General features: G+C 46.8%; 1 protein-coding gene across 1 annotated transcript in view; it reads right to left on the bottom strand.

Annotated features, from left to right (window-relative positions):
* Nucleotides 1-27,934, bottom strand: part of LOC106591008 (calsyntenin-2) — a 535,394-nt gene that overhangs the window by 62,804 nt on the left and 444,656 nt on the right. Inside the window, exons 9-11 of the mRNA XM_045703938.1 lie at nucleotides 22,880-23,042; nucleotides 19,064-19,230; nucleotides 17,644-17,792 (exon numbers count right to left, since the gene is read on the bottom strand). Of these exons, the coding sequence (XP_045559894.1) occupies nucleotides 17,644-17,792; nucleotides 19,064-19,230; nucleotides 22,880-23,042 (479 nt within the window). The remainder of the gene's footprint in view (nucleotides 1-17,643; nucleotides 17,793-19,063; nucleotides 19,231-22,879; nucleotides 23,043-27,934) is intronic.

Genomic DNA, 27,934 nt, shown 5'->3' on the forward strand with positions numbered 1-27,934 from the left:
GAAGGACAGAGGAGAGAGAAGACCATATCCAGTCACACTGTACTGATGTGGATGAAGGACAGAGAAGACCTTATCCAGTCACACTGTACTGAGGTGGATGAAGGACAGAGGAGAGAGAAGACCTTATCCAGGCACTGTACTGAGGTAGATGAAGGACAGAGGAGAGAGAAGACCTTATCCAGTCACACTGTACTGATGTGGATGAAGGACAGAGAAGACCTTATCCAGTCACACTGTGCTGAGGTAGATGATGGACAGAGGAGAGAGAAGACCTTATCCAGTCACACTGTACTGAGGTGGATGAAGGACAGAGAAGACCTTATTCAGTCACACTGTACTGAGGTAGATGAAGGACAGAGGAGAGAGGAGATCTTATCCAGTCACACTGTACTGAGGTAGATGAAGCACAGAGAAGACCTTATTCAGTCACACTGTACTGAGGTGGATGAAGGACAGAGGAGAGAGAAGACCATATCCAGTCACACTGTACTGATGTGGATGAAGGACAGAGAAGACCTTATCCAGTCACACTGTACTGAGGTGGATGAAGGACAGAGGAGAGAGAAGAACTTATCCAGTCACTGTACTGAGGTAGATGAAGGACAGAGGAGAGAGAAGACCTTATCCAGTCACACTGTACTGATGTGGATGAAGGACAGAGAAGACCTTATCCAGTCACACTGTACTGAGGTGGATGAAGGACAGAGGAGAGAGAAGACCTTATCCAGTCACACTGTACTGAGGTAGATGAAGCACAGAGAAGACCCTTATCCAGTCACACTGTACTGAAGTGGATGAAGGACAGAGGAGAGAGAAGACCATATCCAGTCACACTGTACTGATGTGGATGAAGGACAGAGAAGACCTTATCCAGTCACACTGTACTGAGGTGGATGAAGGACAGAGGAGAGAGAAGACCTTATCCAGTCACTGTACTGAGGTAGATGAAGGACAGAGGAGAGAGAAGACCTTATCCAGTCACACTGTACTGATGTGGATGAAGGACAGAGAAGACCTTATCCAGTCACACTGTGCTGAGGTAGATGATGGACAGAGGAGAGAGAAGACCTTATCCAGTCACACTGTACTGAGGTGGATGAAGGACAGAGAAGACCTTATCCAGTCACACTGTACTGAGGTAGATGATGGACAGAGGAGAGAGGAGACCTTATCCAGTCACACTGTACTGAGGTAGATGAAGCACAGAGAAGACCTTATCCAGTCACACTGTACTGAGGTGGATGAAGGACAGAGGAGAGAGAAGACCATATCCAGTCACACTGTACTGATGTGGATGAAGGACAGAGAAGACCTTATCCAGTCACACTGTACTGAGGTGGATGAAGGACAGAGGAGAGAGAAGACCTTATCCAGTCACTGTACTGAGGTAGATGAAGGACAGAGGAGAGAGAAGACCTTATCCAGTCACACTGTACTGATGTGGATGAAGGACAGAGAAAACCTTATCCAGTCACACTGTACGGAGGTTGATGATGGACAGAGGAGAGAGAAGACCTTATCCAGTCACACTGTACTGAGGTGGATGAAGGACAGAGGAGAGAGAAGACCATATCCAGTCACACTGTACTGATGTGGATGAAGGACAGAGAAGACCTTATCCAGTCACACTGTACTGAGGTGGATGAAGGAAAGAGGAGAGAGAAGACCATATCCAGTCACACTGTACTGAGGTAGATGAAGCACAGAGAAGACCCTTATCCAGTCACACTGTACTGAGGTGGATGAAGGACAGAGGAGAGAGAAGACCATATCCAGTCACACTGTACTGATGTGGATGAAGGACAGAGAAGACCTTATCCAGTCACACTGTACTGAGGTGGATGAAGGACAGAGGAGAGAGAAGACCTTATCCAGGCACTGTACTGAGGTAGATGAAGGACAGAGGAGAGAGAAGACCTTATCCAGTCACACTGTACTGATGTGGATGAAGGACAGAGAAGACCTTATCCAGTCACACTGTGCTGAGGTAGATGATGGACAGAGGAGAGAGAAGACCTTATCCAGTCACACTGTACTGAGGTGGATGAAGGACAGAGAAGACCTTATCCAGTCACACTGTACTGAGGTAGATGATGGACAGAGGAGAGAGGAGATCTTATCCAGTCACACTGTACTGAGGTAGATGAAGCACAGAGAAGACCTTATCCAGTCACACTGTACTGAGGTGGATGAAGGACAGAGGAGAGAGAAGACCATATCCAGTCACACTGTACTGATGTGGATGAAGGACAGAGAAGACCTTATCCAGTCACACTGTACTGAGGTGGATGAAGGACAGAGGAGAGAGAAGACCTTATCCAGTCACTGTACTGAGGTAGATGAAGGACAGAGGAGAGAGAAGACCTTATCCAGTCACACTGTACTGATGTGGATGAAGGACAGAGAAGACCTTATCCAGTCACACTGTACTGAGGTAGATGATGGACAGAGGAGAGAGAAGACCTTATCCAGTCACACTGTACTGAGGTGGATGAAGGACAGAGAAGACCTTATCCAGTCACTGTACTGAGGTAGATGAAGGACCGAGGAGAGAGAAGACCTTATCCAGTCACACTGTACTGAGGTGGATGAAGGACAGAGGAGAGAGAAGACCTTATCCAGTCACACTGTACTGAGGTGGATGAAGGACAGAGAAGACCTTATCCAGTCACACTGTACTGAGGTGGATGAAGGACAGAGGAGAGAGAAGACCATATCCAGTCACACTGTACTGATGTGGATGAAGGACAGAGAAGACCTTATCCAGTCACACTGTACTGAGGTGGATGAAGGACAGAGGAGAGAGAAGACCATATCCAGTCACACTGTACTGATGTGGATGAAGGACAGAGAAGACCTTATCCAGTCACACTGTACTGAGGTGGATGAAGGACAGAGGAGACCTTATCCAGTCACACTGTACTGAGGTAGATGAAGCACAGAGAAGACCTTATCCAGTCACACTGTACTGAGGTGGATGAAGGACAGAGGAGAGAGAAGACCATATCCAGTCACACTGTACAGATGTGGATGAAGGACAGAGAAGACCTTATCCAGTCACACTGTACTGAGGTGGATGAAGGACAGAGGAGAGAGAAGACCTTATCCAGTCACTGTACTGAGGTAGATGAAGGACAGAGGAGAGAGAAGACCTTATCCAGTCACACTGTACTGATGTGGATGAAGGACAGAGAAGACCTTATCCAGTCACACTGTACTGAGGTAGATGAAGGACAGAGGAGAGAGAAGACCTTATCCAGTCACACTGTACTGAGGTGGATGAAGGACAGAGAAGACCTTATCCAGTCACACTGTACTGAGGTAGATGAAGCACAGAGAAGACCTTATCCAGTCACACTGTACTGAGGTAGATGAAGCACAGAGAAGTCCTTATCCAGTCACACTGTACTGAGGTGGATGAAGGACAGAGAAGACCTTATCCAGTCACACTGTACTGAGGTAGATGATGGACAGAGGAGAGAGAAGACCTTATCCAGTCACACTGTACTGAGGTGGATGAAGGACAGAGAAGACCTTATCCAGTCACACTGTACTGAGGTAGATGATGGACAGAGGAGAGAGGAGACCTTATCCAGTCACACTGTACTGAGGTAGATGAAGCACAGAGAAGACCTTATCCAGTCACACTGTACTGAGGTGGATGAAGGACAGAGGAGAGAGAAGACCATATCCAGTCACACTGTACTGATGTGGATGAAGGACAGAGAAGACCTTATCCAGTCACACTGTACTGAGGTGGATGAAGGACAGAGGAGAGAGAAGACCTTATCCAGTCACTGTACTGAGGTAGATGAAGGTCAGAGGAGAGAGAAGACCTTATCCAGTCACACTGTACTGATGTGGATGAAGGACAGAGAAGACCTTATCCAGTCACACTGTACTGAGGTAGATGATGGACAGAGGAGAGAGGAGAACTTATCCAGTCACACTGTACTGAGGTGGATGAAGGACAGAGAAGACCTTATCCAGTCACTGTACTGAGGTAGATGATGGAGAGAGGAGAGAGAAGACCTTATCCAGTCACACTGTACTGAGGTGGATGAAGGACAGAGAAGACCTTATCCAGTCACACTGTACTGAGGTGGATGAAGGACAGAGGAGAGAGAAGACCATATCCAGTCAAACTGTACTGATGTGGATGAAGGACAGAGAAGACCTTATCCAGTCACACTGTACTGAGGTGGATGAAGGACAGAGGAGAGAGAAGACCATATCCAGTCACACTGTACTGATGTGGATGAAGGACAGAGAAGACCTTATCCAGTCACACTGTACTGAGGTGGATGAAGGACAGAGAAGACCTATCCAGTCACACTGTACTGAGGTGGATGAAGGCGAGAGAAGACCTTATCCAGTCACACTGTACTGAGGTAGATGAAGGACAGAGAAGACCTTATCCAGTCACACTGTACTGAGGTGGATGAAGGACAGAGGAGAGAGAAGACCATATCCAGTCACACTGTACTGATGTGGATGAAGGACAGAGAAGACCTTATCCAGTCACACTGTACTGAGGTGGATGAAGGACAGAGGAGAGAGAAGACCTTATCCAGTCACTGTACTGAGGTAGATGAAGGACAGAGGAGAGAGAAGTCCTTATCCAGTCACACTGTACTGATGTGGATGAAGGACAGAGAAGACCTTATCCAGTCACACTGTACTGAGGTAGATGATGGTCAGAGGAGAGAGAAGACCTTATCCAGTCACACTGTACTGAGGTGGATGAAGGACAGAGAAGACCTTATCCAGTCACACTGTACTGAGGTAGATGATGGACAGAGGAGAGATGAGACCTTATCCAGTCACACTGTACTGAGGTAGATGATGCACAGAGAAGACCTTATCCAGTCACACTGTACTGAGGTGGATGAAGGACAGAGGAGAGAGAAGACCATATCCAGTCACACTGTACTGATGTGGATGAAGGACAGAGAAGACCTTATCCAGTCACACTGTACTGAGGTGGATGAAGGACAGAGGAGAGAGAAGACCTTATCCAGTCACTGTACTGAGGTAGATGAAGGACAGAGGAGAGAGAAGACCTTATCCAGTCACACTGTACTGATGTGGATGAAGGACAGAGAAGACCTTATCCAGTCACACTGTACTGAGGTAGATGATGGACAGAGGAGAGAGAAGACCTTATCCAGTCACACTGTACTGAGGTGGATGAAGGACAGAGAAGACCTTATCCAGTCACACTGTACTGAGGTAGATGATGGACAGAGGAGAGAGAAGACCTTATCCAGTCACACTGTACTGAGGTGGATGAAGGACAGAGAAGACCTTATCCAGTCACACTGTACTGAGGTGGATGAAGGACAGAGGAGAGAGAAGACCTTATCCAGTCACACTGTACTGATGTGGATGAAGGACAGAGAAGACCTTATCCAGTCACACTGTACTGAGGTGGATGAAGGACAGAGGAGAGAGAAGACCATATCCAGTCACACTGTACTGATGTGGATGAAGGACAGAGAAGACCTTATCCAGTCACACTGTACTGAGGTGGATGAAGGACAGAGGAGAGAGAAGACCATATCCAGTCACACTGTACTGATGTGGATGAAGGACAGAGAAGACCTTATCCAGTCACACTGTACTGAGGTAGATGAAGCACAGAGAAGACCTTATCCAGTCACACTGTACTGAGGTAGATGAAGCACAGAGAAGACCTTATCCAGTCACACTGTACTGAGGTAGATGAAGCACAGAGAAGACCTTATCCAGTCACACTGTACTGAGGTAGATGAAGCACAGAGAAGACCTTATCCAGTCACACTGTACTGAGGTAGATGATGGACAGAGGAGAGAGAAGACCTTATCCAGTCACACTGTACTGAGGTGGATGAAGCACAGAGAAGACCTTATCCAGTCACACTGTACTGAGGTAGATGAAGCACAGAGAAGACCTTATCCAGTCACACTGTACTGTGGTAGATGAAGCACACAGGAGAGAGAAGACCATATCCAGTCACACTGTACTGATGTGGATGAAGGACAGAGGAGAGAGAAGACCATATCCAGTCACACTGTACTGATGTGGATGAAGGACAGAGGAGACCTTATACAGTCACACTGTACTGAGGTGGATGAAGGACAGAGGAGAGAGGAGACCATATCCAGTCACACTGTACTGATGTGGATGAAGGACAGAGAAGACCTTATCCAGTCACACTGTACTGAGGTGGATGAAGGACAGAGGAGAGAGAAGACCTTATCCAGTCACACTGTACTGAGGTAGATGAAGCACAGAGAAGACCTTATCCAGTCACACTGTACTGAGGTAGATGAAGCACAGAGAAGTCCTTATCCAGTCACACTGTACTGAGGTGGATGAAGGACAGAGAAGACCTTATCCAGTCACACTGTACTGAGGTAGATGATGGACAGAGGAGAGATGAGACCTTATCCAGTCACACTGTACTGAGGTAGATGATGCACAGAGAAGACCTTATCCAGTCACACTGTACTGAGGTGGATGAAGGACAGAGGAGAGAGAAGACCATATCCAGTCACACTGTACTGATGTGGATGAAGGACAGAGAAGACCTTATCCAGTCACACTGTACTGAGGTGGATGAAGGACAGAGGAGAGAGAAGACCTTATCCAGTCACTGTACTGAGGTAGATGAAGGTCAGAGGAGAGAGAAGACCTTATCCAGTCACACTGTACTGATGTGGATGAAGGACAGAGAAGACCTTATCCAGTCACACTGTACTGAGGTGGATGAAGGACAGAGAAGACCTTATCCAGTCACTGTACTGAGGTAGATGATGGACAGAGGAGAGAGAAGACCTTATCCAGTCACACTGTACTGAGGTGGATGAAGGACAGAGAAGACCTTATCCAGTCACACTGTACTGAGGTGGATGAAGGACAGAGGAGAGAGAAGACCTTATCCAGTCACACTGTACTGAGGTGGATGAAGGACAGAGAAGACCTTATCCAGTCACACTGTACTGAGGTGGATGAAGGACAGAGGAGAGAGAAGACCATATCCAGTCACACTGTACTGATGTGGATGAAGGACAGAGAAGACCTTATCCAGTCACACTGTACTGAGGTGGATGGACAGAGGAGAGAGACGACCATATCCAGTCACACTGTACTGATGTGGATGAAGGACAGAGAAGACCTTATCCAGTCACACTGTACTGAGGTAGATGAAGCACAGAGAAGACCTTATCCAGTCACACTGTACTGAGGTAGATGAAGCACAGAGAAGACCTTATCCAGTCACACTGTACTGAGGTAGATGAAGCACAGAGAAGACCTTATCCAGTCACACTGTACTGAGGTAGATGATGGACAGAGGAGAGAGAAGACCTTATCCAGTCACACTGTACTGAGGTGGATGAAGCACAGAGAAGACCTTATCCAGTCACACTGTACTGAGGTAGATGAAGCACAGAGAGAGAAGACCTTATCCAGTCACACTGTACTGTGGTAGATGAAGCACACAGGAGAGAGAAGACCATATCCAGTCACACTGTACTGATGTGGATGAAGGACAGAGGAGAGAGAAGACCATATCCAGTCACACTGTACTGATGTGGATGAAGGACAGAGGAGACCTTATACAGTCACACTGTACTGAGGTGGATGAAGGACAGAGGAGAGAGGAGACCATATCCAGTCACACTGTACTGATGTGGATGAAGGACAGAGAAGACCTTATCCAGTCACACTGTACTGAGGTGGATGAAGGACAGAGGAGAGAGAAGACCTTATCCAGTCACACTGTACTGAGGTAGATGAAGCACAGAGAAGACCTTATCCAGTCACACTGTACTGAGGTGGATGAAGGACAGAGGAGAGAGAAGACCATATCCAGTCACACTGTACTGATGTGGATGAAGGACAGAGAAGACCTTATCCAGTCACACTGTACTGAGGTGGATGAAGGACAGAGGAGAGAGAAGACCTTATCCAGTCACTGTACTGAGGTAGATGAAGGACAGAGGAGAGAGAAGTCCTTATCTAGTCACACTGTACTGATGTGGATGAAGGACAGAGAAGACCTTATCCAGTCACACCGTACTGAGGTAGATGATGGACAGAGGAGAGAGAAGACCTTATCCAGTCACACTGTACTGAGGTGGATGAAGGACAGAGAAGACCTTATCCAGTCACACTGTACTGAGGTAGATGATGGACAGAGGAGAGAGGAGACCTTATCCAGTCACACTGTACTGAGGTAGATGAAGCACAGAGAAGACCTTATCCAGTCACACTGTACTGAGGTGGATGAAGGACAGAGGAGAGAGAAGACCATATCCAGTCACACTGTACTGATGTGGATGAAGGACAGAGAAGACCTTATCCAGTCACACTGTACTGAGGTGGATGAAGGACAGAGGAGAGAGAAGACCTTATCCAGTCACTGTACTGAGGTAGATGAAGGTCAGAGGAGAGAGAAGACCTTATCCAGTCACACTGTACTGATGTGGATGAAGGACAGAGAAGACCTTATCCAGTCACTGTACTGAGGTAGATGATGGAGAGAGGAGAGAGAAGACCTTATCCAGTCACACTGTACTGAGGTAGATGAAGGACAGAGAAGACCTTATCCAGTCACACTGTACTGAGGTGGATGAAGGACAGAGGAGAGAGAAGACCTTATCCAGTCACACTGTACTGAGGTGGATGAAACCCAGAGAAGACCTTATCCAGTCACACTGTACTGAGGTGGATGAAGGACAGAGGAGAGAGAAGACCATATCCAGTCACACTGTACTGATGTGGATGAAGGACAGAGAAGACCTTATCCAGTCACACTGTACTGAGGTGGATGAAGGACAGAGGAGAGAGAAGACCATATCCAGTCACACTGTACTGATGTGGATGAAGGACAGAGAAGACCTTATCCAGTCACACTGTACTGAGGTGGATGAAGGACAGAGGAGAGAGAAGACCTTATCCAGTCACACTGTACTGAGGTGGATGAAGGACAGAGAAGACCTTATCCAGTCACACTGTACTGAGGTGGATGAAGGACAGAGAAGAAAAAGAGAAGACCTTATCCAGTCACACTGTACTGAGGTGGATGAAGGACAGAGGAGAGAGAAGACCTTATCCAGTCACTGTACTGAGGTAGATGAAGGACAGAGGAGAGAGAAGACCTTATCCAGTCACACTGTACTGATGTGGATGAAGGACAGAGAAGACCTTATCCAGTCACACTGTACTGAGGTAGATGATGGACAGAGGAGAGAGAAGACCTTATCCAGTCACACTGTACTGAGGTGGATGAAGGACAGAGAAGACCTTATCCAGTCACACTGTACTGAGGTAGATGATGGACAGAGGAGAGAGGAGACCTTATCCAGTCACACTGTACTGAGGTAGATGAAGCACAGAGAAGACCTTATCCAGTCACACTGTACTGAGGTGGATGAAGGACAGAGGAGAGAGAAGACCATATCCAGTCACACTGTACTGATGTGGATGAAGGACAGAGAAGACCTTATCCAGTCACACTGTACTGAGGTGGATGAAGGACAGAGGAGAGAGAAGACCTTATCCAGTCACTGTACTGAGGTAGATGAAGGTCAGAGGAGAGAGAAGACCTTATCCAGTCACACTGTACTGATGTGGATGAAGGACAGAGAAGACCTTATCCAGTCACACTGTACTGAGGTAGATGATGGACAGAGGAGAGAGGAGAACTTATCCAGTCACACTGTACTGAGGTGGATGAAGGACAGAGAAGACCTTATCCAGTCACTGTACTGAGGTAGATGATGGAGAGAGGAGAGAGAAGACCTTATCCAGTCACACTGTACTGAGGTGGATGAAGGACAGAGAAGACCTTATCCAGTCACACTGTACTGAGGTGGATGAAGGACAGAGGAGAGAGAAGACCTTATCCAGTCACACTGTACTGAGGTGGATGAAGGACAGAGAAGACCTTATCCAGTCACACTGTACTGAGGTGGATGAAGGACAGAGGAGAGAGAAGACCATATCCAGTCAGACTGTACTGATGTGGATGAAGGACAGAGAAGACCTTATCCAGTCACATTGTACTGAGGTGGATGAAGGACAGAGGAGAGAGAAGACCTTATCCAGTCACACTGTACTGAGGTAGATGAAGCACAGAGAAGACCTTATCCAGTCACACTGTACTGAGGTGGATGAAGGACAGAGGAGAGAGAAGACCATATCCAGTCACACTGTACTGATGTGGATGAAGGACAGAGAAGACCTTATCCAGTCACACTGTACTGAGGTGGATGAAGGACAGAGGAGAGAGAAGACCTTATCCAGTCACTGTACTGAGGTAGATAAAGGACAGAGGAGAGAGAAGACCTTATCCAGTCACACTGTACTGATGTGGATGAAGGACAGAGAAAACCTTATCCAGTCACACTGTACTGAGGTAGATGATGGACAGAGGAGAGAGAAGACCTTATCCAGTCACACTGTACTGAGGTGGATGAAGGACAGAGAAGACCTTATCCAGTCACACTGTACTGAGGTAGATGATGGACAGAGGAGAGAGGAGACCTTATCCAGTCACACTGTACTGAGGTAGATGAAGCACAGAGAAGACCTTATCCAGTCACACTGTACTGAGGTGGATGAAGGACAGAGGAGAGAGAAGACCATATCCAGTCACACTGTACTGATGTGGATGAAGGACAGAGAAGACCTTATCCAGTCACACTGTACTGAGGTGGATGAAGGACAGAGGAGAGAGAAGACCTTATCCAGTCACTGTACTGAGGTAGATGAAGGACAGAGGAGAGAGAAGACCTTATCCAGTCACACTGTACTGATGTGGATGAAGGACAGAGAAGACCTTATCCAGTCACACTGTACTGAGGTAGATGATGGACAGAGGAGAGAGAAGACCTTATCCAGTCACACTGTACTGAGGTGGATGAAGGACAGAGAAGACCTTATCCAGTCACACTGTACTGAGGTAGATGATGGACAGAGGAGAGAGGAGACCTTATCCAGTCACACTGTACTGAGGTAGATGAAGCACAGAGAAGACCTTATCCAGTCACACTGTACTGAGGTGGATGAAGGACAGAGGAGAGAGAAGACCATATCCAGTCACACTGTACTGATGTGGATGAAGGACAGAGAAGACCTTATCCAGTCACACTGTACTGAGGTGGATGAAGGACAGAGGAGAGAGAAGACCTTATCCAGTCACTGTACTGAGGTAGATGAAGGACAGAGGAGAGAGAAGACCTTATCCAGTCACACTGTACTGATGTGGATGAAGGACAGAGAAGACCTTATCCAGTCACACTGTACTGAGGTAGATGATGGACAGAGGAGAGAGAAGACCTTATCCAGTCACACTGTACTGAGGTGGATGAAGGACAGAGAAGACCTTATCCAGTCACACTGTACTGAGGTAGATGATGGACAGAGGAGAGAGGAGACCTTATCCAGTCACACTGTACTGAGGTGGATGAAGGACAGAGAAGACCTTATCCAGTCACACTGTACTGAGGTGGATGAAGGACAGAGGAGAGAGGAGACCATATCCAGTCACACTGTACTGATGTGGATGAAGGACAGAGAAGACCTTATCCAGTCACACTGTACTGAGGTGGATGAAGGACAGAGAAGACCTTATCCAGTCACTGTACTGAGGTAGATGATGGACAGAGGAGAGAGAGAAGACCTTATCCAGTCACACTGTACTGAGGTGGATGAAGGACAGAGAAGACCTTATCCAGTCACACTGTACTGAGGTGGATGAAGGACAGAGGAGAGAGAAGACCTTATCCAGTCACACTGTACTGAGGTGGATGAAGGACAGAGAAGACCTTATCCAGTCACACTGTACTGAGGTGGATGAAGGACAGAGGAGAGAGAAGACCTTATCCAGTCACACTGTACTGATGTGGATGAAGGACAGAGAAGACCTTATCCAGTCACACTGTACTGAGGTGGATGAAGGACAGAGGAGAGAGAAGACCTTATCCAGTCACACTGTACTGAGGTGGATGAAGGACAGAGAAGACCTTATCCAGTCACACTGTACTGAGGTGGATGAAGGACAGAGGAGAGAGAAGACCATATCCAGTCACACTGTACTGATGTGGATGAAGGACAGAGAAGACCTTATCCAGTCACACTGTACTGAGGTGGATGAAGGACAGAGGAGAGAGAAGACCATATCCAGTCACACTGTACTGATGTGGATGAAGGACAGAGAAGACCTTATCCAGTCACACTGTACTGAGGTGGATGAAGGACAGAGGAGAGAGAAGACCTTATCCAGTCACACTGTACTGAGGTAGATGAAGCACAGAGAAGACCTTATCCAGTCACACTGTACTGAGGTGGATGAAGGACTGAGGAGAGAGAAGACCATATCCAGTCACACTGTACTGATGTGGATGAAGGACAGAGAAGACCTTATCCAGTCACACTGTACTGAGGTGGATGAAGGACAGAGGAGAGAGAAGACCTTATCCAGTCACTGTACTGAGGTAGATGAAGGACAGAGGAGAGAGAAGACCTTATCCAGTCACACTGTACTGATGTGGATGAAGGACAGAGAAGACCTTATCCAGTCACACTGTACTGAGGTAGATGATGGACAGAGGAGAGAGAAGACCTTATCCAGTCACACTGTACTGAGGTGGATGAAGGACAGAGAAGACCTTATCCAGTCACACTGTACTGAGGTAGATGATGGACAGAGGAGAGAGGAGACCTTATCCAGTCACACTGTACTGAGGTAGATGAAGCACAGAGAAGACCTTATCCAGTCACACTGTACTGAGGTGGATGAAGGACAGAGGAGAGAGAAGACCATATCCAGTCACACTGTACTGATGTGGATGAAGGACAGAGAAGACCTTATCCAGTCACACTGTACTGAGGTGGATGAAGGACAGAGGAGAGAGAAGACCTTATCCAGTCACTGTACTGAGGTAGATGATGGACAGAGGAGAGAGAAGACCTTATCCAGTCACACTGTACTGAGGTGGATGAAGGACAGAGAAGACCTTATCCAGTCACACTGTACTGAGGTAGATGATGGACAGAGGAGAGAGGAGACCTTATCCAGTCACACTGTACTGAGGTGGATGAAGGACAGAGGAGAGAGAAGACCTTATCCAGTCACACTGTACTGATGTGGATGAAGGACAGAGAAGACCTTATCCAGTCACTGTACTGAGGTAGATGATGGACAGAGGAGAGAGAAGACCTTATCCAGTCACACTGTACTGAGGTGGATGAAGGACAGAGAAGACCTTATCCAGTCACACTGTACTGAGGTGGATGAAGGACAGAGGAGAGAGAAGACCTTATCCAGTCACACTGTACTGAGGTGGATGAAGGACAGAGAAGACCTTATCCAGTCACACTGTACTGAGGTGGATGAAGGACAGAGGAGAGAGAAGACCATATCCAGTCACACTGTACTGATGTGGATGAAGGACAGAGAAGACCTTATCCAGTCACACTGTACTGAGGTGGATGAAGGACAGAGGAGAGAGAAGACCTTATCCAGTCACACTGTACTGATGTGGATGAAGGACAGAGAAGACCTTATCCAGTCACACTGTACTGAGGTGGATGAAGGACAGAGGAGAGAGAAGACCTTATCCAGTCACACTGTACTGAGGTAGATGAAGCACAGAGAAGACCTTATCCAGTCACACTGTACTGAGGTGGATGAAGGACAGAGGAGAGAGAAGACCATATCCAGTCACACTGTACTGATGTGGATGAAGGACAGAGAAGACCTTATCCAGTCACACTGTACTGAGGTGGATGAAGGACAGAGGAGAGAGAAGACCATATCCAGTAACACTGTACTGATGTGGATGAAGGACAGAGAAGACCTTATCCAGTCACACTGTACTGAGGTGGATGAAGGACAGAGGAGAGAGAAGACCTTATCCAGTCACACTGTACTGAGGTAGATGAAGCACAGAGAAGACCTTATCCAGTCACACTGTACTGAGGTGGATGAAGGACTGAGGAGAGAGAAGACCATATCCAGTCACACTGTACTGATGTGGATGAAGGACAGAGAAGACCTTATCCAGTCACACTGTACTGAGGTGGATGAAGGACAGAGGAGAGAGAAGACCTTATCCAGTCACTGTACTGAGGTAGATGAAGGACAGAGGAGAGAGAAGACCTTATCCAGTCACACTGTACTGATGTGGATGAAGGACAGAGAAGACCTTATCCAGTCACACTGTACTGAGGTAGATGATGGACAGAGGAGAGAGAAGACCTTATCCAGTCACACTGTACTGAGGTGGATGAAGGACAGAGAAGACCTTATCCAGTCACACTGTACTGAGGTAGATGATGGACAGAGGAGAGAGGAGACCTTATCCAGTCACACTGTACTGAGGTAGATGAAGCACAGAGAAGACCTTATCCAGTCACACTGTACTGAGGTGGATGAAGGACAGAGGAGAGAGAAGACCATATCCAGTCACACTGTACTGATGTGGATGAAGGACAGAGAAGACCTTATCCAGTCACACTGTACTGAGGTGGATGAAGGACAGAGGAGAGAGAAGACCTTATCCAGTCACTGTACTGAGGTAGATGATGGACAGAGGAGAGAGAAGACCTTATCCAGTCACACTGTACTGAGGTGGATGAAGGACAGAGAAGACCTTATCCAGTCACACTGTACTGAGGTAGATGATGGACAGAGGAGAGAGGAGACCTTATCCAGTCACACTGTACTGAGGTGGATGAAGGACAGAGAAGACCTTATCCAGTCACACTGTACTGAGGTAGATGATGGACAGAGGAGAGAGGAGACCTTATCCAGTCACACTGTACTGAGGTGGATGAAGGACAGAGAAGACCTTATCCAGTCACACTGTACTGAGGTGGATGATGGACAGAGGAGAGAGGAGACCTTATCCAGTCACACTGTACTGAGGTGGATGAAGGACAGAGAAGACCTTATCCAGTCACACTGTACTGAGGTGGATGAAGGACAGAGAAGACCTTATCCAGTCACTGTACTGAGGTAGATGATGGACAGAGGAGAGAGAAGACCTTATCCAGTCACACTGTACTGAGGTGGATGAAGGACAGAGAAGACCTTATCCAGTCACACTGTACTGAGGTGGATGAAGGACAGAGGAGAGAGAAGACCTTATCCAGTCACACTGTACTGATGTGGATGAAGGACAGAGAAGACCTTATCCAGTCACACTGTACTGAGGTGGATGAAGGACAGAGGAGAGAGAAGACCTTATCCAGTCACACTGTACTGATGTGGATGAAGGACAGAGAAGACCTTATCCAGTCACACTGTACTGAGGTGGATGAAGGACAGAGGAGAGAGAAGACCTTATCCAGTCACACTGTACTGAGGTAGATGAAGGACAGAGAAGACCTTATCCAGTCACACTGTACTGAGGTGGATGAAGGACAGAGGAGAGAGAAGACCATATCCAGTCACACTGTACTGATGTGGATGAAGGACAGAGAAGACCTTATCCAGTCACACTGTACTGAGGTGGATGAAGGACAGAGGAGAGAGAAGACCATATCCAGTCACACTGTACTGATGTGGATGAAGGACAGAGAAGACCTTATCCAGTCACACTGTACTGAGGTGGATGAAGGACAGAGGAGAGAGAAGACCTTATCCAGTCACACTGTACTGAGGTAGATGAAGGACAGAGAAGACCTTATCCAGTCACACTGTACTGAGGTGGATGAAGGACTGAGGAGAGAGAAGACCATATCCAGTCACACTGTACTGATGTGGATGAAGGACAGAGAGAAGACCTTATCCAGTCACACTGTACTGAGGTGGATGAAGGACAGAGGAGAGAGAAGACCTTATCCAGTACACTGTACTGAGGTAGATGAAGGACAGAGGAGAGAGAAGACCTTATCCAGTCACACTGTACTGATGTGGATGAAGGACAGAGAAGACCTTATCCAGTCACACTGTACTGAGGTAGATGATGGACAGAGGAGAGAGAAGACCTTATCCAGTCACACTGTACTGAGGTGGATGAAGGACAGAGAAGACCTTATCCAGTCACACTGTACTGAGGTAGATGATGGACAGAGGAGAGAGGAGACCTTATCCAGTCACACTGTACTGAGGTAGATGAAGGACAGAGAAGACCTTATCCAGTCACACTGTACTGAGGTGGATGAAGGACAGAGGAGAGAGAAGACCATATCCAGTCACACTGTACTGATGTGGATGAAGGACAGAGAAGACCTTATCCAGTCACACTGTACTGAGGTGGATGAAGGACAGAGAGAGAGAAGACCTTATCCAGTCACTGTACTGAGGTAGATGATGGACAGAGGAGAGAGAAGACCTTATCCAGTCACACTGTACTGAGGTGGATGAAGGACAGAGAAGACCTTATCCAGTCACACTGTACTGAGGTAGATGATGGACAGAGGAGAGAGGAGACCTTATCCAGTCACACTGTACTGAGGTGGATGAAGGACAGAGAAGACCTTATCCAGTCACACTGTACTGAGGTAGATGATGGACAGAGGAGAGAGGAGACCTTATCCAGTCACACTGTACTGAGGTGGATGAAGGACAGAGAAGACCTTATCCAGTCACACTGTACTGAGGTAGATGATGGACAGAGGAGAGAGGAGACCTTATCCAGTCACACTGTACTGAGGTAGATGAAGGACAGAGAAGACCTTATCCAGTCACACTGTACTGAGGTGGATGAAGGACAGAGGAGAGAGAAGACCATATCCAGTCACACTGTACTGAGGTGGATGAAGGACAGAGAAGACCTTATCCAGTCACACTGTACTGAGGTAGATGAAGGACAGAGAAGACCTTATCCAGTCACTGTACTGAGGTGGATGAAGGACAGAGGATAGAGAAGACCTTATCCAGTCACACTGTACTGAGGTAGATGAAGGACAGAGGAGAGAGAAGACCTTATCCAGTCACACTGTACTGATGTGGATGAAGGACAGGAGAGAGAAGACCTTATCCAGTCACTGTACTGAGGTAGATGAAGGACAGAGGAGATCTTATCCAGTCACACTGTACTGATGTGGATGAAGGACAGGAGAGAGAAGACCTTATCCAGTCACACTGTACTGAGGAAGATGATGGACAGAGGAGAGAGAAGACCTCATCCAGTCACACTGTACTGATGTGGATGAAGGACAGGAGAGAGAAGACCTTATCCAGTCACTGTACTGAGGTAGATGAAGGACAGAGGAGAGAGAAGACCTTATCCAGTCACACTGTACTGATGTGGATGAAGGACAGGAGAGAGAAGACCTTATCCAGTCACTGTACTGATGTGGATGAAGGACAGGAGAGAGAAGACCTTATCCAGTCACACTGTACTGATGTGGATGAAGGACAGGAGAGAGAAGACCTTATCCAGTCACTGTACTGAGGTAGATGAAGGACAGAGGAGAGAGAAGACCTTATCCAGTCACACTGTACTGATGTGGATGAAGGACAGAGAGAGAAGACCTTATCCAGTCACACTGTACTGAGGTGGATGATGGACAGAGGAGAGAGAAGACCTTATCCAGTCACACTGTACTGAGGAAGATGATGGACAGAGGAGAGGGAGTGTGACAGATAGAGATTATGTAACGGTCAGTGGTAAAGATAGAATTAGCCATTGCTTGCGTACTGTACTGAGGTTGAGATGTGCAGGTGTCTGATGCCCGGTGTGGGAAACTGCCGGGAGTTGATGTAGGAGACCTTCCTCAGAGCAGCGTTCATGTTCTCCATATCCTCTCCCTCCATCACCAGGATCGACTGGGCTGGGTTGAAGTGGAACTGAGAGAGAAGAGAGAGAGAGAGAGAGAGAGACAGAGAGAGAGAGAGAGAGCGAGAGAACACATCAGACTTTACCACAGTGTAACCCACACTGAGACAACTGTGTGTCTGAGTGTGTCTAAGTGTGTGTGTACAGCATAAGTGTGTTTCTGAGTGTGTCTGACTGAGTGTGTTTGAGTGTACATCATGAGTGTGTGTTCATTCTTCTTCTCTGTTTGAGGGATCATAAGCTTATTGTGTTGCTCTGGGTCCCAGTGGACATGATGCACTGAGTCTCAGTCTCACTGAAGAGGCTTTATGCTGCTGATACCACAGCCTCATTCACACACAGCAGAAAAGACACTACGCTTCAGGGGGGCTCTCTCCGTTTCCTTTTATCCCTCTGTTCTCCCCCTCTCTCTCTCTCTCTTTTCTCTCATCCTCTCCTTCTTCTGTGATTGTATTGTCAAGGTTCCCACCTGATCCTAAACACTGTCCTTAAGCTGTACTGGACCCAGGAGACCTGTGGAAAAGTGTCGCCACAAAAAGAAAATGAAATCATTTGAAAAAGATAAAGTGAACTAGTCCTGCAGAGTTTTACCTCCCTTCAACTCCTCTCCTCTCCCTCTCATCCTATCACTACCTTAAAAGGCTGACAGGATTTAACAGTCCATAGAGTTCTACAATAAGTTTCAAAGGAATATACACATTTCAAATGTCATATTATGGCTATGTACAGTGTTATAAAATTATGTGCAAATAATTAAACTACAAAATAAACATAAATATGGGTTGTATTTACAATGGTGTTTGTTCTTCACTGGTTGCCCTTTTCTTGTGGCAACAGGTCCTATCACTCTACCTTAAAGGCTGACAGGATTTAACCATGGAACAACAGTCCAAAGCGTTCTACAATAAGGCCCTCTCTCTCTCTCTCTCTCTCTCTCTCTCTCTCTCTCTCTCTCTCTCTCTCTCTCTTCTCTTTATCTCCTCCCTCTCTCTCTATACTGGGAGATGAATCAGCTTCAGGCTTTAAGGGGGAGGAAGGAGAGAAGGACGTGGGGATAGAAAGGGGGTAGGGAGGAAAGGAAGGGGAGACTAAGTGTTTTAACATATGTTTGAATGTTTATCAGCATTTGAATGTGTTTACAGTCTGCGTTCGTGTGTGTGTGTGTGTGTGTCGTGTGTGTGTGTGTGTGTGTGTGTGTGTGTGTGTGTGTGTGTGTGTGTGTGTGTGTGTGTGTGTGTGTGTGTGTGTGTGTGTGTGTGTGTGTGTGTGTCTGTTGCCTTACCTTGATGCCCTTGCCCAGGCTCTCCAGTGAGTTGATGTCCAGTCCTTCCTTACAGGCCTGTAGACAGGAGATGACCTTCTGGCTCTCTATCTTCCCTGGCCTGATGGTCAGCCCTGACAGACTGCCCCGGAAGTACTGAGTGAACCGCGGCATCGTCACCTCACCACCTACACACAGGAGACACAGTTCATGAATAATAACTAGATACAGTTCCACTATTAGAATGTAGAATGGAAGGAAATCCTTTCACAAACCTCAATAGCCAATGACTAAAAAGTCAGTAATGAGTGACAAAAGCACACAGTAATCCCACTGTTAACGGCTTTCTAACACTTCAGGTCTCCCAGTATGCACTTTAATCAGACAGGTCCTGAGTCTCTCTCTGCCACTACTAATGTGCTGTTACTGTACTGTCTGTGACATTACTAGGCAGATGGGCTGGTGACATGCTACTGATCCCAGGTCATTTCTCAGACCAGGAGGTTTGTGTGTTTCACTGTGAGCCTGTTGGCAGCACCACGCCAAGCACAATTGTAATTGCCTTCAGGAGATCGTTAAGAGAGAGAGAGAGGGTTTAAACTGCAGCCTGCCACCTGCCTGGCCTCACATGCTCTGGGTAGACAGGCACTTCCCTTCAGCATGCAGTGCACGGGCTGCATGATAAAACACAGAGAAAAACACGCACGCACAAGCACACTTTCTCTAAGAGAATGAGGGCTAGAAAGAACAACATCACCATTAGAGAGAGGGCAGAAAGGACAGCAAACACTGTTTCTCTACAAGACCATGTGAACTCTGCCTTAGTGCAAACTGTCAATCTGCTGGCCTGAACAATAATCCACTGACTTTATAGACACAATGAACTTTTTCTATCAAACTTCTTTCTATTTTCCTTCCCTTTTTTCATGTCAATTTCTTTCCCTCTAAAATGCCAATTCCATCACACAGTTTCCCATCCCGTCACCACTAGCTCAGAGAGGCTATGCGTTATGCAAATGAGCACTTATAAAACGCTAATGTAAAATGAACAAATCACATCGCAAATTCCTTCACAGCCAGGGAGAATAATCATTCCTCATCTGTGATTATCACAGAAAGCCTGAGACAGACTCCTCTAGAAGTTTGAAGGAACTTTCACTAGAGCTTGTCAGTGGAGGCGGTTAGTGTCCAGCAGCTAGTGTCTTTAAAAAGGCAATGGTCAGAGCTAATAGCTCTGTGTAAAGATAACAGGGTGGTTACTGAGGGCTTAGTTCCCTTCAGAGAGGCCTAATGGTTGCTGACCTCCTCCTCTATTCAAGGTCTTCTAATCCCTTCTTCAGGGCTACACAACTCCATCTGCCATTCAACTCCATCTGCCGTTCAACTCCACCTGCCGTTCAACTCCATCTGCCGTTCAACTCCATCTGCCGTTCAACTCCATCTGCCGTTCAACTCCACCTGCCGTTCAACTCCATCTGCCGTTCAACTCCATCTGCCATTCAACTCCATCTGCCATTCAACTCCATCTGCCATTCAACTCCACCTGCCATTCAACTCCACCTGCCATTCAACTCCATCTGCCATTCAACTCCACCTGCCATTCAACTCCACCTGCCATTCAACTCCACCTGCCGTTCAACTCCACCTGCCGTTCAACTCCACCTGCCGTTCAACTCCACCTGCCGTTCAACTCCATCTGCCGTTCAACTCCATCTGCCGTTCAACTCCACCTGCCGTTCAACTCCATCTGCCGTTCAACTCCATCTGCCGTTCAACTCCACCTGCCGTTCAACTCCATCTGCCGTTCAACTCCATCTGCCATTCAACTCCATCTGCCATTCAACTCCATCTGCCATTCAACTCCACCTGCCATTCAACTCCACCTGCCATTCAACTCCATCTGCCATTCAACTCCACCTGCCATTCAACTCCACCTGCCATTCAACTCCACCTGCCATTCAACTCCACCTGCCATTCAACTCCACCTGCCATTCAACTCCACCTGCCATTCAACTCCATCTGCCATTCAACTCCATCTGCCATTCAACTCCATCAGCCATTCAACTCCACCTGCCATTCAACTCCACCTGCCATTCAACTCCACCTGCCATTCAACTCCATCTGCCATTCAACTCCATCTGCCATTCAACTTCATCTGCCATTCAACTCCATCTGCCATTCAACTCCATCTGCCATTCAACTCCATCTGCCATTCAACTCCATCTTCCATTCAACTCCATCTGCTATTCAACTCCATTTGCTATTCAACTCCATCTGCCATTCAACTTCATCTGCCATTCAACTCCATCTGCCATTCAACTCCATCTGCCATTCAACTCCATCTGCCATTCAACTCCATCTTCCATTCAACTCCATCTGCTATTCAACTCCATTTGCTATTCAACTCCATCTGCTATTCAACTCCATCTGCTATTCAAGTCCATCTGCTATTCAACTCCATCTGCCATTCAACTTCATCTGCCATTCAACTTCATCTGCCATTCAACTCCATCTGCTATTCAACTCCATCTGCCATTCAACTTCACCTGCCATTCAACTCCATCTTCCATTCAACTCCATCTGCTATTCAACTCCATTTGCTATTCAACTCCATCTGCTATTCAACTCCATCTGCTATTCAAGTCCATCTGCTATTCAAGTCCATCTGCTATTCAACTTCATCTGCCATTCAACTCCATCTGCTATTCAATTCCATCTGCTATTCAAGTCCATCTGCTATTCAAGTCCATCTGCTATTCAACTTCATCTGCCATTCAACTCCATCTGCTATTCAACGAAAGAAAAGAAAAAACAGCAGCTGTGGAAAGGAGAAGTAATGTCCCTCTCTCCTCTCCTCTCCTCTCCTCTTTCTTTCCTCTCCTCTCCTCTCCTCTCCTCTCCTCTCCTCTCCTCTCCTCTCCTCTCCTCTCCTCTCCTCTCCTCTCCTCTCCTCTCCTCTCCTCTCCTCTCACCCTGTTGAAAATGGCCTGATCTATCTCTACACATCATTTAGGGCTACCCATCATTAGACACATTCATACAGTCATTTAGCTACAGTAACAGTAGACTCTACTGTAGGAGAAGTGACCTTTAATCCATTTTTAACTGGGCGTTGCTGAAGACAGCTTGATTGTATCTTCACTTTTCAACTTCATCGTGCATCGAAGATGGATTAAAAGCTTCCAGCAGTTAGGTTCATTCACTTTCAAAAATACACTTCATGCACACAGCACTTCAAAGTAAGACAGCCATTGTGTCTTTGGTCTGGATAGAGCAAAGCTGACACTACTTGTCCAGTCGGCTTAATTGATCAACTGTCAGGTCAGATCCCCAAAACATTTCCCCACATCGAACCAGTCAACAGGGGCACACAACAGGGGCAAGACATTGGCTGCAGATCGTCATTGTCATCATTTTCCAGCCAGGTCACCCGTCATACAAGTCAGTATTGGACGTCCATCCATGTCTGAGGAGGTCAGGAGATGATGTGGAAACCGGTCACTAGGGGCAACAGTGAGAGCTGTTAGCTTCAAGTTGGTTTGGGTTTTGCTAAGGTGTTGTGGACGGGGATGGTGGATGGGCATAAGTATCTGATTATAAGGGTTGCTTGTTCGAATCCAGCGATAGAATGTTGTTTTTGAGATTTGTGTTTTAAGCCTATCCCAAACCTTAACCCTTACCTTAACCATTCGGAGTTAATGGCTAAACATAACTTTAAAAACTTCGAAATTTGATGTTTGCATAACATGAACGTCTAATTCTGACGTGAGACTGTTAGAGCTAGTTGCATTTTGATCGATCATCATTTATCATCAGCATCATTATCATCATCATCACCTTGCCAGCAGGCACCCAAAGTAAGCTGCACGTCAATCTGAGATGGGTGGATCGGCCAATCGTCTGTCACCAGGTAAGGGTCGTAGGTAACTCCGTCCACGTAGAGTGTCACCACAGGAAACTCCACGTTAATGACGTAATAGTGCCACTCCTTATCACAGATCTGCACCGGAAAAAGACAGAGAGAGAGTGAAAGAGAGAGAGAGAGCGAGACAGAGAGCGAGAGAAAGAGATTGAGACAGAAACAGTGAGAGAGTGAGCATAGCCTTGCTATTGAGAAAGACCACCGTAGGCAGCCTTGGCTCTCAAGAGAAGACAGGCTATGTGCACACTGCCCACAAAATGAGGTGGAAACTGAGTTGCACTTCCTAACCTCCTGCCAAATGTATGACCATATTAGAGACACATATTTCCCTCAGATTACACAGACACACAAAGAATTTGAAAACAAATCCAAATTTGATAAACTCCCATATCTACTGGGTGAAATACCACAGTCTGCCATCACAGCAGCAAGATGTGTGACCTGTTGCCACAAGAAAAGGGAAACCAGTGAAGAACAAACAACATTGTAAATCCAACACATATTTATGTTTATTTATTTTCCCTTTTGTAGTTTAATTATTTGCACATCATTATAACACTGTACATAGCCATAATATGACATTTGAAATGTGTATAGTCCTTTGAAACTTATTGTAGAACTCTTTGGACTGTTAAATCCTGTCACCCTTAGGACATGACGATCACTGCACCAAATCTCACACAGCCCTGATACTCTCTAGGGAGTAGTCCTGCTCTGTATGGAGTAACCCTGATACTCTCTAGGGAGTAGTCCTGCTCTGTATGGAGTAACCCTGACACTCTCTAGTGGGTAGTCCTGCTCTGTATGGAGTAACCCTGATACTCTCTAGGGTTGTAGTCCTGCTCTGTATGGAGTAACCCTGATACTCTCTAGTGGGTAGTCCTGCTCTATATGGAGTAACCCTGATACTCTCTAGTGGGTAGTCCTGCTCTGTATGGAGTAACCCTGATATTCTCTAGGGTTGTAGTCCTGCTCTGTATGGAGTAACCCTGACACTCTCTAGGGAGTAGTCCTGCTCTGTATGGAGTAACCCTGATACTCTCTAGTGGGTAGTCCTGCTCTGTATGGAGTAACCCTGATATTCTCTAGGGTTGTAGTCCTGCTCTGTATGGAGTAACCCTGACACTCTCTAGGGAGTAGTCCTGCTCTGTATGGAGTAACCCTGATACTCTCTAGGGAGTAGTCCTGCTCTGTATGGAGTAACCCTGATACTCTCTAGGGTTGTAGTCCTGCTCTGTATGGAGTAACCCTGATACTCTCTAGGGTTGTAGTCCTGCTCTGTATGGAGTAACCCTGATACTCTCTAGGGTTGTAGTCCTGCTCTGTATGGAGTAACCCTGACACTCTCTAGGGAGTAGTCCTGCTCTGTATGGAGTAACCCTGATACTTTCTAGGGTTGTAGTCCTGCTCTGTATGGAGTAACCCTGATACTCTCTAGGGTTGTAGTCCTGCTCTGTATTGGGTAACCCTGACACTCTCTAGCTTTCACTCCACAGGACCCAGACCTATGGGCTACAGCCCACCTTCTCCGACAGCCCTTCCATGCACACTTCTCAGGTGTCCTCTATTGCCCCCTCCGTCTCCCTCCCTTTCTCTCTCTTCATATCCCTGCATCATCTCACTGTCTCTTGCTTTCTCCTCCTTGTCTCACTCTGCAGAATGTTTATTATTCCCCCTCTCTTAAGAAATGTACAGTAAACATTACACCCAGAAAAGTTCCAAAAGAATAAAGACATTTCAAATGTCATATTATGTGTAACATATACAGTGTTGTAATGATGTGCAAATGGTTAAAGTACAAAAGGGAAAATAATTAAACATAAATATAGGATAGTATTTACAATGGTGTTTGTTCTTCACTGGTTGCCCTTTTCTTGTGGCAACAGGTCACAAATCTTGCTGCTGTGATGGCACACTGTGGTATTTCACCCAGTAGATATGATAGTTTATCAAAATTGGATTTGTTTTGGAATTCTTTGTGGGTCTGTGTAATCTGAGGGAAATATGTCTCTAATATGGTCATACATTTGGCAGGAAGTTAGGAAGTACAGCTCAGTTTCCACCTCATTTTGTGGGCAGTGTGCACATAGCATGTCTTCTCTTGAGAGCCAGGTCTGCCTTCGGCGGCCTCTCTCAATAGCAAGGCTATGCTCACTGAGTCTGTACATAGTAAAATATTTCCTTAATTTTGGGTCAGTCACAGTGGTTAGGTATTCTGCAACTGTGTACTCTCTGTTTAGGGCCAAATAGCCTTCAGGTTTGTCAGTTTTTTGGTAAATTCCTTCCAATGTGTCACGTAATTATATTTTTGATTTGGTTGGGTCTAATTGTGTTGCTGTCCTGGGGCTCTGTGGGGTCTGTTTGTGTTAGTGAACAGAGCCCCGGGACCAGCTTGCTTAGGGGGCTCTTCTCCAGGTTCATCTCTCTGTAGGTGATGGCTTTCTTATTGAATGTTTGGGAATCACTTCATTTTCGGTGGTTGTAGAATTTGACAGCTCTTTTCTGGATTTTGATCATTAGCGGGTATTGGCATAATTCTGCTCTGCATGCATTATTTGGTGTTTTACGTTGTACACAGAGGATATTTTAGCAGAATTCTGCATGCAGAGTCTCAATTTGGTATTTGTCCCATTTTGAGAATTCTTGGTTGGTGAGCGGACCCCAGACCTCACAACTATAAAGGGCAATAGGTTCTATAGCTGATTCAAGTATTTTTAGCCAGATACTAATTGGTGTCAAACCCTGATCTTTTCACCTCTCCCTGTGATTGTCTCCACCCCCTCCAGGTGTCGCTTATATTCCCCAGTGTATATATCCCTGTGTTTCCTGTCTCTCTGTGCCAGTTCGTCTTGTATGTTTAGTCAAGTCAACCAGCGTGTTTTCCCCGTACTCCTTTTCTCTTTTGCTAGTCTACCCGGTTTTGACCACTGCCTGACTCTGGACTACTTTCCTGCCTGCCTGATCATCCTGCCTGCCCTGACCTTGAATCTGCCTGCCCTTCGGTACCTATTGGACTCTGAACTGGTTTTGACCTTTTGCATGGTTTTGACCTTTTGTCTTACTGAGATTTACTGTCAGGGCCCAGGTCTGATAGAATCTGTGCAGAATATCTAGGTGCTGCTCTCCTTGGTTGGGGACAGAAACACCAGATCATCGGCAAACAGTAGACATTTGACTTCAGATTCTAGAAGGGTGAGGCCGGGTGCTGCAGACAATTCTAGAGCCCTCGCCAATTCATTGATATATGTTGAAGAGGCTGGGGCTTAAGCTGCATTTAATTAGTTCCAGTCATTGGCAGCAGAGAACTGCAAGGAAGGCGGCCAAAGGAGGAATTGGCTTTGGGGGTGACCAGTGAAAAAAACCTGCAGGAACACGTGCTACGGGTGGGTGCTGCTATGGGGACCAGTGAGCTGAGATAGGGCGGGGCTTTACCTAGCAAAGACTTAAAGATGACCTGGAGCCAGTGGGTTTGGTGACGAATATGAAGTGAGGGCCAGCCAACGAGCGCCGCCAGGTTGCAGTGGTGGGTAGTATATGGGGCTTTGGTGACAAAACGGATGGCACTGTGATAGACTTCATCCAATTTGCTGAGTAGAGTGATGGAGGCTATTTTGTAAATTACATCGCCGAAGTCAAGGATCGGTAGGATAGTCCGTTTTAAAAGGGTATGTTTGGCAGCATGAGTGAAGGATGCTTTGTTGCGAAATAGGAAACCGATTCTAGATTTCATTTTGGATTGGAGATGCTTAATGTGAGTCTGGAAGGAGAGTTTACAGTCTAACCAGACATCTAGGTATTTGTAGTTGTCCACATATTCTAAGTCAGAACCGTCCAGTGTAGTGATGCTAGACGGGCGGGCAGGTGCAGGCAGCGATCGGTTGAAGAGCATGCATTTAGTTTTATTTGCATTTAAGAGCAGTTGGAGGCCAAGGAAGGACCATCATATGGCATTGAAAATTGTCTGGATGTCAGTTAACACACTGTCCAAAGAAGGGCCAGAAGTATACAAAATGGTGTTGTCTGTGTAGAGGTGGATCAGAGAATCACCAGCAGCAAGAGCGACATCATTGATGTATACAGAGAAAGAGTCAGCCCGAGAATTGAACCCTGTGGTACCCCCATATAGACTGCCAGAGGTCCGGACAACAGACCCTCCGATTTGACTCACTGAACTCTGTCTGAGAAGTAGTTGGTGAACCAGGTGAGGCAATCATTTGAGAAACCAAGGCTGTTGAGTCTGCTGATAAGAATGTGGTGATTGACAGAGTCGAAAGCTTTGGCCAGGTCGATGAATACGGCTGCACAGTATTTTCTCTTATCGATGGTGGTTATGATGTCGTTTAGGACCTTGAGCGTGGCTGAGGTGCACCCATGACCAGCTCGGAAACCAGATTGCATAGTGGAGAATGTACGGTGGGATTCGAAATGGTCGGTGATCTGTTTGTTAACTTGGCTTTCGAAGACCTTAGAAAGGCAGAGTAGGATAGATATCGTTCCGTAACAGTTTGGGTCTAGGGTGTCTCCCCCTTTGAAGAGGGGGATGACCACGGCAGATTTCCAATCTTTGGGGATCTCAGACGGTACAAAACAGAGGTTGAACAGGCTCGTAATAGGGGTTGCAACAATTGCGGCAGATCATTTTAGAAAGAGAGGGTCCAGATTGTCTAGACCAGCTGATTTGTAGGGGTCCAGATTTTGCAGCTCTTTCAGAACATCAGCTATCTGGATTTTTGTGAAGGGGAAATGGGGGAGACTTGGGCAAGTTGCTGTGGGGGGGGGGGTGCAGAGCTGTTGACCGGTGTAGGGGTAGCCAGGTGGAAAGCTTGTTGAAATTCTCAATTAATGTGGATTTATCAGTGGTGACAGAGTTTCCTATCCTCAGTGCAGTGGACAGCTGGGAGGAGGTGCTCTTATTCTCCATGGACTTTACAGTGTCCCAGAACTTTTTGGAGTTTATGCTACAGGATGCA

This window comes from Salmo salar, chromosome ssa20 (genome assembly GCF_905237065.1).
Source record: "Salmo salar chromosome ssa20, Ssal_v3.1, whole genome shotgun sequence".
Taxonomy (NCBI): domain Eukaryota; kingdom Metazoa; phylum Chordata; class Actinopteri; order Salmoniformes; family Salmonidae; genus Salmo; species Salmo salar.